Here is a 13,713-nt window from a genome sequence, read left to right on the forward strand (position 1 = left end):
AATAATTTCTTTTATGTGATCTTCAGCAAGATCGCATAAGTTATCAAGATGCACTCACCTGTAAAGGTTCACTGTGAGGATTGTGAATATTGATTATAGGTGAAAAACTGCTATTTACAGGAACTCTGGCCCCAATAAATGGGCGCAATCTATATGGGTTTGGAACACCAACACCAAATACCTGTTTCAAAGGAGAAAAATAAAAGATGCATTTAAGCTGTATCTCTATTACTTTAATCTACTTAGAACTGAGATTGAGAGGCAAGCAGCATTATGAAGCAGATAGAGAGCTAGTCTCAGAGTCAGCAAGACCTGGGTTCATGCCCCTTCTCAAAACATATTATTTGTGTGACTTGAGCAAGTCACTCTTTAATCACACATAAATGATGCAGCAAACATATTCTGTACAATTATTTTTATTATATGGTTATTTAGAATTAAAAAGACACTACCATGTGTGCACACATTTACATATTGTTTCACACTATCCACCTTAGAATGTGAGCAGAGATCTTGTTTTTGCCTTTTTTTTTTTTGATTCCCAGTGCTTAGCACAGTATATGGCACATAGTATGGCTCAGTAAATGCTTGCTGACTACTGACAGACACCAGGAGTTAATGGTATTGAAGTCACAAAAATGAAATGAAAGGTGATTATTTCCAAATCCTTATCACTCTCCCTTTGGCCAATTTCTAAGGCGTATTCTAGAGTAAAGGAATTTATAACTAAATAGCTATCCCAGGCCCAAGTTTCCCCCTAAACAAGATGATGCTGTGGTTAGTTACTACCTTGTCACTTAACAAAAAACAACCAGACATCTGTTCCTTAGGCAGGTTAAACTGGATCAATGTGGTTTTTGGTTTTGCTGTGGGACAGGAAAGGGAAGAATGCTGTTCATAAGGCAGATGAGCTCTTTCTTTAATTTGTTCTCTTCACTAAACAAATATTTTAATGCCTACTATGTACATAGCACTATACTAAATGTTAACAGATACAGGGTAGAATTAATAGAAGAAATAGCAGAATAAATCAATATACCGAAAAGTCTTGATTAAGCTCACACCACACTAGCCTACCATTGTGATCGTTTTATCATGCTTCATGGAGATCACCTCTTTTTACGGATTGAAGATTTGTGGCAGCACTGTTGAGAAAGTCTGTTGGTGCCGTTTTAACAACGGCACATTCTCACATCGTGTCTCTGCGCCACATTTTGGTAATTCTCACAATGTTTCAAACTTTTTCATCATTATAATATCTGTTATGGTGATCTTTGATGTTACTATTCTAATTGTTTTGGAGCATTGTGAGCTGTGCCTATATAAGATAACAAACTTAATAAATGTGTGTGCTCTGACTGCTCCACCAACTGGCTGTTTTCACTCTCTTTTTCTCTCCTTGGGCCTCTCCCATTCCCTGAGACACAATATTGAAATTAGGACAATCAATAACCCTAGAATACCCTTTAACTATTCAAGTGAAAGGAAGAGTCAATCAATGAGGCAAACTTCATTGTTGTCTTATTTTAAGAAACTGCTACAGCCACCCCAACCTTTAGCAACCACCACCCTGAGCAGTCAGCAGCCATCAACACTGAAGCAAGATTCTCCGCCAGCAAAAAATTTTTGACTTGCTGAAGGCTTAGTTGATTTGCTAAAAAAAAAAAAAAAAAGCCTGATGTGGACTTATTAAGAAGGTTCTTAGTCATAGGGAATAGAAAGCTGTGCATAGACGAGCTCAAGGATTAAAGATCGTGCTATAAACAATGCTTTTTAGCATTTTTTAAATAATAAAGTATTTTAAAATTAAGGTATGTACATTATTTTTAAAGATATAATATTATCACACACTTAATAAACTACAGTATAGTGCAAATGTAACTTTTATATGCACTGGGAAACCAAAAACTTCGTGTGACTCACTTTATTGTGATATTTGCTTTATAGTGGTGGTCTGAAACTAGATCTGCAATATCTGTAAGGCATGCCTGTATACTGTTTTATAATGTTAAGTTTGAAACAGGAGACCTACCTTAAAAAATTTAAATGGACTTTTCCATTCCAAGGTAGAACTGATTAGCACTATAAAGGTTTTTGTAAAGACAATGAGTATGAAATAGGAAATCTGCCACATATTTTGGGCACCCAAATTAAATATAAAAATAATCAACAAATTAAGAGCCTAGCTGGCCTTAAAACAATTGCTGCAAACCTGAAAGAGCAAGATTTGGGTTTATAAACTAGTCTTTATTTGCTTTAAAAAAGATAAACCATAGTATATTTCAAAAAGCCTTCCTAATATATTATCAATGTGATTTAAAAATTTGTATTCATCTCTTTAGTTTTTACTTTACTTTGGCTTCCAAATCACTTAATCTATCCAAAGAACCACCCCTTGTAACCAAAAATAAAAGAGAAAAAATTTTGCAAAACTATTGCCAGATCAATTGTCTGAAAGTCAAGTGTAATGTTCTAAATCTATAGTCTCCCAGCTCTGTAAAGAGGGAGAGAAGTGTACTCATTTGTTCATTCTCTCAAGTTTGGTTCACTTTAGTTGTTCTTTCAATTTGCCAGGCTATGAACAAAATATATACATTCCTCTGCTTTTGCTTACTTCTTATTCTTTTCTAAATCATATTCATCATTTCCTACATCATGGCAATACTTCTTTATCATAAGATACAATTACTTAGAAATTAACTAATCAATCTCATTCAACTCTGATATCAGGTCTTTTAACTCTGAAAAAAGTATGACTTTTATATAAAAGTTAATTTCTTAATTTCTCTCTTTCAAAAAATTTTGTTAATGTAAATTTTCAGAAATATAGTTTTCCCTCTGAAGACTATGTCAGCTGTATTATAAATTTTGGTAAGGCATGTCACAACTACAATTACCATTCACATACTTAGTGCTTCTATAATTTGTTTTTGACCCATTCACTGTTCAGCATGTCAATAATTGCACATCCAGGTCTAGATCTTTTCCCTTGAGTTCCCTTTGTTAATTAAAAATTTTATTACACTTTGGTCTGACTATTTAGTACTTCTGCTTTACTATTTATTTATAGTTTCTCCTTGTACATGGTCTATTTTTAAAAGGTAGCACATCATACTGAGAAATATATTTTTTAATAATCCACTGCAAGTCCTTCAGATCCAAATTCTACAATTGTTTATTTAGTTAGTTTAATGTATTTCTTTTTGTTTATCTTTGTTAAATTTGTCCAACTCTGGAAGGACATTACAATGACCTATAATTATGTTAAAAATTGTGGTTTTTGAAATTCAGTCAGCTTTTTCTTTATGACTTTATAGTTGCTATCTCATTCTAGGTATATATGCTTAGCATTTGATATTGATTCATTATTTATGGCTCCCTTAACCTTAATCTAATTTTCATTATTTCATCATTTAATTTCTCTCTCCTGATATTATGAATTTTCATTCTGGCTTTGTCTGCAATCCCTGGTTTGTTTGTTTGTTTGTTTTTTTAATTCATCTGAACAACAGTAAATGTTGTTCTTATCTCAGTTTCGTTTTTTTTTTAAATAAAGAAAATTTTGAATTTTATTCTACGTCCATATTTCCTCTCCCTCCCCACCCACTAAGAAGTCAAGAAAAATAGTACCTATTATAAATATGTATGGACATGTAAAACAAATTTCTGCATTAATCAGGTTCCAAGAAAAAAAAAAGCAAGACAAATAAGAAATGCCTCAATTTGCACCCAAAGTCCATTAATTCTCTCTCTGGAGGTGAGACACATGAAACACACACAAGAAGTAAATGAACCCTTTTTTATCATGAGCCCTTTGAAACTGTGGTTGGTCACTGTGTTGATCAGAGCTACTAAGTCTTTCAGAGTTGATTATCTTTAAAATATCGCTGTTATACTATATAGTTTTTTTCTGCTCCCTTTATTTTACATCACTTCAAATGAGTCTTCCCATCCCAAACCACCTCATTCATCATTTCTTACAGCACAGTAATATTCTATCACACTCATGTATTTTAAGTCCCCAAAAGATGAGGGCCTTTCTCCCCATATCCCTTCCAGATTGTTTTCCCTTTTTTGTCTTCTTAGCCAATCTTGTGGCTGTTAGGTGGTTGTTTTCATTTGTATTTCACTAATTATTAGTGATTATTATAGTGAGCAATCCCCTCCCCCCCATATGGCTATTGCTCTCTTGGGTTTCTTCCTTTAAAAAATGCCAAATCATATCCTTTGACCACTTATCAACTGAGTGGTGACACTTATTCTTATAAACATCACCCAGTTCACCCACATATTTCAGAAGTGAGAGCTCTATCAGAGAAACTTGCTGCAAAAATTTCCCCCCATCCCAACTTTCCTGGTTTTCTTCTAATTTTGGCTGCGCTGGTTTTATTTATGCAAAAACTTTTATTTTTACATAATCAAAACTATCCATTTTATTTCCCATGAAACTCTCTACATCTTATTTGGTCATGAACTTTTTGCCTATATGAACTTTTGTGTCTAAATCAAATATCCATTTTGAGCTTACCTTTGTATACAGTGTGAGAAGTGGTTCTATACCTAGTTTCTCCCAGAATACTTTCCAGTGTTTCCAACAGTTTTCATCAAATGGTGAGTCTTTGCCCCAGTAGCTGGGCTCTTTGGGTTCATCCAGTATCAGGTTAATGTGCTCATCTGCTTCTGTATGTTGTGTATCTAATTTGTTACACTGATTAACCTTTCTTTCTTAACTAGTACCAAATTGTTACATCTGGTAATACTTGACCCTCTTACTTCCCCTTCCCTTTTTTTCCCCTTGATTCCCTTAAAATTGTTGACTTTTTGTTCCTCTAGATGAATTGTTATGATTTTTCAATGAACTATTTCTATAAAATAACTATATTAGTTTGGTATCTCACTGAGTAAGTAAATTAATGTAGATGGTGTTGTCATTTTTATTATATTGGCTCGGTCTACCTATGAGCTATTAATATTTCTCCAGTTATTTAGAGCTGTCTTTATTTGCGTGAAGTGTTTTGTAATTGCGTTCATTCACTTCTTTTGTGTGTCTCTGCAAGTAGACGCTCAAATATTTTCTACTGTCTATCATGATTTTAAATGGAATTTTTCTGTCTCTTCCTACTAGGAACATACAGGGAACAAAAGAAATGCTAAAGATTTGAATGGGTTTATTTTATATCTTGAAACTTTGCTAAAGTTGTTAGTTATTTCAACTGACCCTCCACAAGACACCCATTATTACTCCCAGAATTATTTCAGAGGCCCACTGGGATCTCTTTCTGTCCCTTTGATTCCTTTTTCATTCCTTAGCACTGGAATGTTCTTAAGAATGCTGCTGCTTCTACCACAGTGGGGTACTCTTGGCTAGTCCTCATCCCAATGTCCTTAGACTTTGTTGTTTACCTTCTTAAGCTGTCCTGGGCTGGAAAAATGACGCACTGTGACTTTTCCTTGGATTTATTTTCTAGGTTGCTGTGGAAGTGTACTGGGAGAGCTAGGTAAAAATTCTGACTGTCACTCTGTCATCTTGACCCCACCCCTCCTCATTTTCATTTGATTAAGTGCTTTTATTTTTAAATTTTCCCTAGAAACAGATTTTATTTTTTCTTTCCCTTAATGGAGCAAATCTTTATTATGTATTGCTTGGTTTTCCTTTTAAGCATTAAAAAAAAATCATGATATTATATTCAAAGCTATCCTTTTTATGAGTGATTTCTTTGGTCTTCTTTATGTTCTCTTCTGTGCACTTCAAAAATATGTTACGATGATCTTTCTTTCATACTCCATTCTTTTTTTTTTATGACATTATCCTAAGTATCCTTCTCTCTTACCACTCTAAATTAAAAGAAAACCTTTGTGACAAATGTGCAAAGTCAAACGAAACAAATTTCCACAATGGCCTTGACCAAAAGGAAGTCATTATTTTTAAATGTATAGACCAGATTTTTGGGTTTTCTTAGTCTGTCCCTCATTTTAGTTTATTTAATATTTTAGTGCATTCACATTTAAAGATATTATCATTAGGCTTGTGTTTTCTTCCATTTGCTTATTTTCAATTGATTTTAAATGTTATTTATAAAAAAATAAGTTACATACTTTTGGAGGAACTATCTATCAAACAAAGAAAGGGTAGTCTTAACACCTTCAAATGTTAAAATAATTCATCTGAATAAGTATAAATAAGAGTTACGAGTTAGGAAGATTTTCTGGAAAACAAATATGAAAATTTATCTGGTTATTCTTACCTGGTATGTAAATACCCCATGATTAGATGTGTTAATAAATAAAGTATTTTCTACATTTCCCACTACTCTGGCAAGAAAAACTACATCAAATGATGTATTTCCTCCTGGAAGAATTTTCTGGGGAAAAAAAAACACAACAACAATAAAATGAAGCCAAATCATAGGGGGAGATTACTAAAACATTTACTTACTGATCAAAAGACTATAAAAACATAGTTATAGTCAAAGTTTTCTAAAATGCTGTTACTAAAGTAGTATCATTGATATAAAACTATAATCAAATGCTACGAATTCACTATAACTCCTAAGTTAAGCAGTGACAGGTCATTTTGTAAATAAGTAAAAGTCATTAACACACACAAATACACAAATATACACTGAACATTATAAACACAGATTATCCTGCTATTCCCCCAGATGTTCTTCAGGATTCAACGTTATTTATTATACTTACTTATTATAAATAAAAACATTTTAATTTCAGCTTTCTTGTGGAAACCCAAATTTCTTCAAGGAATCCTTTCAAGTTTCTTTTGCTGTTTTCAGTTACTAGTTGCTTTCAAATGTATATACTACTCCAATTACTGACAACACTAATACCACAAAATCACGATACAATCACATATTCTTTCCATTTATATTTTAAAAAAATAATGCTAATAGTAGCACTCACTTAAACAATCCTTCAGATGTTAATTGAAAAATTCTCACAAATACTAATGATTAGCTTTGTTGCTGAAATTATTGGAAGATGTAACACAAATTTCTTCTGAATTCCATTATAAAATTGATCTGGGATTACTTCTACATCAAATCAGTCATTTCCTGGACATTAAAATATAACAGATTTTGCATTTTGAGGGTATTATCTGCGGTCCAGTGTCTCTTGACTTTCTTCTGATACATAGGTGTGTCTATTTTTACAGGCCTCTGATCTTTCTCAGGTGTTAGTCCTGGAACTTTGTTTTACAACACACACACACACACACACACACACACACACACACACACACACATACAAACACCTATTCTCCCCAATATCTACCTTTGCATTGGAACCATTGAGTATTAAAGTATACGTTGATTTATTTTGATACAATTCAATTAATTCTACACAGACTACAATGTACAGTATGTAGAATGTAATTCTACCTCTCTCCACCTGTTGCAAAAGACTAGTGCATTAACTGTGATTATTTTCATAGTGGTCTTGCAAATGCTTACCATGAGCACTGTAAAGTAAGACGGCCAAATTTTACAAGAATCAATGTTTTTGTTGCTTTTGTTTTTATAAAGAACACTAAAGCTGAAGCTGGAGGATCTAGATTTGAATGGTGGCTCCGCTACTTATTACCTATGTGACTTGGGTCAGTCAGCCTCTGTCTGAGTCTCAATTTCCTCCTCTATAAATGGGCATTGGATTAAATGACCTGAAAGGTATCTTCCAATTCTAAATCTATGATTCAAGAGATCAGTAAGTATTATCTATTTGTCATGATTTGATGTTCAAACCTAAACACTTTTGTTTAACTAGAGACCAGTTCACATAACTACAAAAATGATTACAATTGAGATTTTTGAAAGCTTTAAGCTTCAGATGATAAGAAATCAATCTATTTAAGATGAAAATACAATCAATTAAAAACAGGAATGACAAAATTTAAGACAAAATTCATGTTATAAATAAAGGCCTGACAGTCATTAATGTGATTCTACTCAAGGCTGCAATGTCTTAGGGTAGATAAAACAATCAGTATTTAAAGAAAGACTTAGGAATCTTGGGTATTGAGACAAATATAAATCTAGGATTAGGTTTAAAACGTTCTTTAACATTTTAACACTCTTATTTAAGCAAAACTAAATTATTCACCAATAAAACCATGACATTTAAATTTCAACTTGAGTAAATATTTACAACAGAAAAACTCACCCGATTTTGAAAAAATGATGCATGAAAATGTGACGTTGTAGCAGATATTGATACTAAAGTAATAGTTTCTTCAGAACTAGGATTATGAAGGTAAACTTTTTCCATTTTTGGCATCCCAACTGGTCTGTTTAAAAAAAAAAACAACAGGGCAAATGTATCACACATTTTCCCCAAATACTATTTCTTTTTTTTTAATGTATCATTGAACTTTTCTATTTTAACTTGACCTTCAAATCCAATATATACCTCGCTCCCCCTACAATGCCATCCCCTGTTTTACAACAAAACAGAAAAAAATGCAGTTTAGTAAAAACCCAACAACAACAGATCTGACAATTTATGTATGCAATATTGCATAGCTCCACTTCTTTGGAGGTACATTTTCTCAGTTCTCCTTTAGGGTCTACATTATTTTAATTAATTACACAGCATTTAGTTTAGCTTTGTATTTTTTTTCTCCCCCTTGTTATTCTTTCCATTTACATCATTGTAGTCTTTATGTATACTATTTTGTTGGTTCTGCTTATTTCACTCTGTATTAGATCATATAAGTCTTCCCATACATACCTAAATGATTTCTATTCTTCATTTCTTACGACATAGTAGTATTTAGCTGCATTCATGTAACATAATTTCTTTAGTCTAATCAAAAGACCTCTACTTTACTTCTAGTTCTTTGCTACCACAAAATGTACTGCTATGAGTATTTTTATGTACATGAGACTTTTTCCTTTTCTTTGACCTCTTTAGGATTTAGAACTAACAAGATCTCTGGGTCAAAGAGTACTGACATTTTATTTTATTTTATTTTGCAGGGGAGAAGGCAGGGCAATTGGGATTAAGTGACTTGCCCAAGGTCACCCAGCTAGTAAGTGTCAAGTGTCTGAGGCTGGAATTGAACTCAGGTCCTCCTGATGCCAGGGTGGGTGCTCTACTCACTGTGCCACCTAGCTGACCCAAGTACTGACATTTTAATTATCTTCTTAGCACTTTTCCAAATTGTTTTTGAATGGTTAATTCAATTCATAGCTTGATTAACCATGTTTTATGGTGATTATCTTGCTATACCCCATCTTCAACATTGACAATTCCCATCTCTTTTTTATCTTTGCCAATTTACTGTGTATGAGGTTAAAACTCAGGCATTTTTTCATCAAGGGTCCTTTGGACTGTCTTGGATCATTGTATTTAAAGAACTGTAAAAAGTGTGTGAACCAAACTGACCTCATTTTGTAAAACTGACTATTTTGAGAGCTAAATTTCATTTTCCTGTAAATTCTATGTTCTCACTAATTGTGGGAATTGAATGACATCCTGTTTCACACTGGGGAAGTACACCTGCTTGCTCTCCCCACTCCCAACTCCTAAAATTTGCTCATCCCTCCCCCAACTTGGAAAGGCCCTAATCTTTCCTCAAATTAGATATCAGATTACCTAATCTTGTATTCTAGTTTATATCTTGTTTTCTTTTAATGCATAAAAATATGTTTCCTCCCCATATTTGAGGTCCAGTGCCAAGCAGAGGAGACCTGGTCCCGATTTGTTTTGCAATTCCTATGCATTGCTTAACAAATCGCTATTGTTGGAAGTTTGAACCTTCATTTCCTAAGTTATTTCAAATTTTTACCTGTCGCCCTATCGATCAGAGTAGCCAAGTCTTTCACAGCTGATCATCATTACAACATTTCTTTTGTTGTGCACAATGCTCTCTCATTCCTTCTCATTTCACTTCGTATCAGTTCATATAGATCTTCTCATGTTTTTTTTCCCCTGAAATCCTCCCTCATCACTCTTTTAGCACAATAGTACTCCACAATCATATGCCACAACTTGTTTAGTCATTCCCCAGTTGATGAGCATTCCTTCAATTTCTGATCCTTTGCCACTACAGAAAGAGCTCCTCAAAATGCTTTTGTGCATACAGGTCATTTTCCTTTTTATTTGATCTCTTTGGGATACAGACCTAGTAGTGAGATTGCTGGGTCAACGGGCATTGCACAGTTTTGTAGCCCTTTGGGCTTAAATCATAAATGTTCTCCAGAATAACTGGACCAGTTGACAACTCCACCAAGAATTTATTAGTGTACCTATTTTCCCTCATCCCCTCTAGCACATCATTTCTGACAGGTGTGAGGTGGTACCTGAGAGTTGTTTTAACTTGCCTTTCTTCAATCAATAGTGATGTAGAGTATTTTTATATGACTATAGCTTTGATTTCTTCTGAAAACTGCTTGTTCATACCCTTTGACCATTTATGAAATGGGGAGTGGCTCTTATTTTTATAAATCTGATTCAGTTCCCTATAAATTTGAGAAGTGAGGTCTTTATTGGAGAAATTTGCCTTAAAATTTTTTGATATTGCTTCATTATCTATGTTGCCTTTTAGCAAAATGTACTTTCCCTGATTATCTCTTTTAATTAGATCTGTTTTTGCTTTTGCTTTGTCTGAGATTGTGATTGTTACCCCTGCCTTTTTTTTTTAACTTCAGTTGAAGCATATTAGATTCTGTTCCAGACCTTTATTTTAACTCTGTGTGAGTCTTGTTTCCAAGTTACAAGTATCATCTTCCAATATAGGAATACAGTTTATTTTTATAGAATCCCTTATGATTATTCTTTCATGTTTACCTTTTTATGCTTATTTTTTAAAATTTAATTTAATATATTTAGTTTTCAGCACTGATTTTCACAAGAGTTTGAATTACAAATTTTCTCCCCATTTCTACCCTCCCCCCACTCCAAGATGGCATATATTCTGGTTGCCCCATTCCCCAGTCAGCCCTTCCGTCTGTCACCCCACTCCCCTCCCATCCCCCTTTCCTTTCTTCTCTTGTAGGGCAAGATAAATTTCTACGCCCCATTGCCTGTATATCTTATTTCCTAGCTGCATGAAAAAACTTTTTTTTGTTGTTGTTTTTGAACGTCTGTTTTTAAAACTTTGAGTTCCAAATTCTCTCCCCTCTTCCCTCCCCACCCACCCTCCCTAAGAAGGCAAATATTCAACATAGGCCACATACATATCATTCTGTAAAACCCTTCCACAATACTCATGTTGTGAAAGATTAACTATGTTTTGCTCCTTCCTAACCTATCCCCCTTTATTGAATTTTCTCCCTTGAACCTGTCCCTTTTTGAAAGTGTTTGTTTTTGATTACCTCCTCCCCCCATCTGCCCTCCCTTCTATCATCCCCCCTTTTTTTCTTCTTCCTCCTTCTTTCCTGTGGGGTAAGATACCCAACTGAGTGTGTATGGTATTCCCTCCTTAGGTCAAATCCAATGAGAGCAAGATTTACTCCTTCCTCCTCACCCACCCCCTCTTCCCTTCCTAGAGAACCACTTTTTCTTGCCACTTTTATGTGAGATAATTTACCCCATTCTATCTCTCCCTTTCTCCCTCTCTCAATATATTCCTCTCTTATCCCTTAATTTGATTTTATTTTTTTATCATCCCTTCATATTCAACTCACCGTGTGCCCTCCTCTGTCTACATATATATACACATATTTACATATCTATATACATAGACACACACATATGTATATATGTATGTATACACACATATATATGCATATTCCTTTCCATGTAGGAATGTAAACAAAACAATTCAACTTTAGTACGTCCCTTATGATTTCTCTTTCTTGTTTACCTTTTCATGCTTCTCTTGATTCTTGTGTTTGAAAGTCAAATTTTCTATTCAGCTCTGGTCTTTTCACTGAGAAAGCTTGAAAATCCTCTATTTTGTTGAAAGTCCATATTTTGCCTTGGAGCATGATACTCAGTTTTGCTGGGTAGGTGATTCTTGGTTTTAATCCTAGCTCCATTGACCTCTGGAATATCATATTCCAAGCCCTTTGATCCCTTAATGTGGAAGCTGCCAGATCCTGTGTTATCCTGATTGTTTTTCCACAATACTCAAATTGTTTCTTTCTGGCTACTTGCAATATTTTCTCCTTGATCTGGGAGCTCTGGAATTTGGCAACAATGTTCCAAGGAGTTTTCTTTTTGGGATCTTTTTGAGAAGGCGATCTGTGGATTCTTTCAATTTCTATTTTACCCTCTGGTTCTAGAATATCAGGACAATTCTCCTTGATAATTTCTTGAAAAATGATATCTAGGCTCTTTTTTTGATCATGGCTTTCAGGTAGTCCAATAATTTTTAAATTCTCTCTCCTGGATCTATTTTCCAGGTCAGTGGTTTTTCCAATGAGATATTTCACAATGTCTTCCACTTTTTCATTCCTTTGGTTCTGTTTTTATCATATCTTGATTTCTTATAAAGTCACAAGCTTCCACTTGCTCCTATATAATTTTTAAGGTAGTATTTTCTTCAGTGGTCTTTTGGACCTCCTTTTCCATTTGGGTAATTCTGCCTTTCAAGGCATTCTTCTCCTCATTGGCTTTTTGGAGCTCTTTTGCCATTTGAGTTAGTCTATTTTTTAAAGTGTTGTTTTCTTCAATATTTTTTTCAGTTTTTTTTTGGGTCTCCTTTAGCAAGTCACTGACTTGTTTTTCATGGTTTTCTTGCATCATTCTCATTTCTCTTCCCAATTTTCCTCTACTTCTCTAACTTGCTTTTCCAACTCCTTTTTGAGCTCTTCCATGGCCTGAGACCAGTTCATGTTTTTCTTGGAGGCTTTTGATGTAGGCTCTTTGACTTTGTTGACTTCTTCAGGCTATATGTTTTGGTCTTCTTTGTCACCAAAGAAAGATTCCAAAGTCTGAGACTGAACCTGAGTGTGTTTTCACTGCCTGGCCATGTTCCCAGCCAACTTACTTGACCCTTGAGTTCTTCGTTGGGGTATGACTGCTTGTAGAGGAAAGAGTACTTTGTTCCAAGCTTGACAGGATGCGCTGTTGATTTCAGAGATCTTTGTATACAGCCAGTTCTGCCACACCAGCACTCCTCCTTCCCCAAGAACCACCAACCTGGACCTGATGCAAATCTTAAGCACGCTCTGCACTCCTGCTCTGAGCTGCCACTTAATTCCTTCCACCAGGTGGGCCTGGGGCCAGAAGTAACTGCAGCTGTAGTTCTGTAGCTACACCACCCCCGCTGCCCCCATGGTGCTGGCTGAACCGTGAATTCTGTCCCCCACACCCTGTCTTTGCTGTTTGTGGGTTGAGAAATCTGGTAACTGCCACAGCTCACTGATTCAGGGTGCAAGGGCCTGTTTCGCCCAGCTCCCTGTCTGGTTGGTCCTGCCACTGCCCATGCTGAGCTCCACTGCCCTCTGCTTTGTGCGTGATCCAGCCACCATCCAGGCTGTACTGGGCTGTATCCCTGCTTCCCTCTGCTATTTTGTGGGTTCTGCAGTTCTAGAATTTGTTCAGAGCCATTTTTTATAGGTTTTTGGAGGGACCTGGCGGGGAGCTCACGCGAGTCCCTGCTTTCCAGCTGCCGTCTTGGCTCCACCCCCCACATTTTTATGCTTATTTTGAGACTTATGTTTAAATGTCATATTTTCTTTTCAGCTCCGGTCTTTTCATCAGGAATGCTTGAAAGTCCTCTATTTCATTAAATATCCATTTTCCCCCTGA

At 35.1% G+C, this 13,713-nt stretch overlaps 1 protein-coding gene across 4 annotated transcripts in view; it reads right to left on the bottom strand.

Moving 5' to 3' along the window:
• TMEM131 (transmembrane protein 131) overlaps positions 1-13,713 on the bottom strand; it is a 274,512-nt gene that overhangs the window by 81,225 nt on the left and 179,574 nt on the right. For all 4 annotated transcript variants that reach the window (XM_036743188.1, XM_036743187.1, XM_036743186.1 and 1 more), the window contains 3 exons: positions 8,176-8,299; positions 6,246-6,362; positions 59-181 (listed from right to left, as the gene is read on the bottom strand). In XM_036743188.1, the coding sequence (XP_036599083.1) occupies positions 59-181; positions 6,246-6,362; positions 8,176-8,299 (364 nt within the window). The remainder of the gene's footprint in view (positions 1-58; positions 182-6,245; positions 6,363-8,175; positions 8,300-13,713) is intronic.

The sequence above is a fragment of the Trichosurus vulpecula genome, chromosome 2 (genome assembly GCF_011100635.1).
Source record: "Trichosurus vulpecula isolate mTriVul1 chromosome 2, mTriVul1.pri, whole genome shotgun sequence".
Lineage (NCBI taxonomy): Eukaryota > Metazoa > Chordata > Mammalia > Diprotodontia > Phalangeridae > Trichosurus > Trichosurus vulpecula.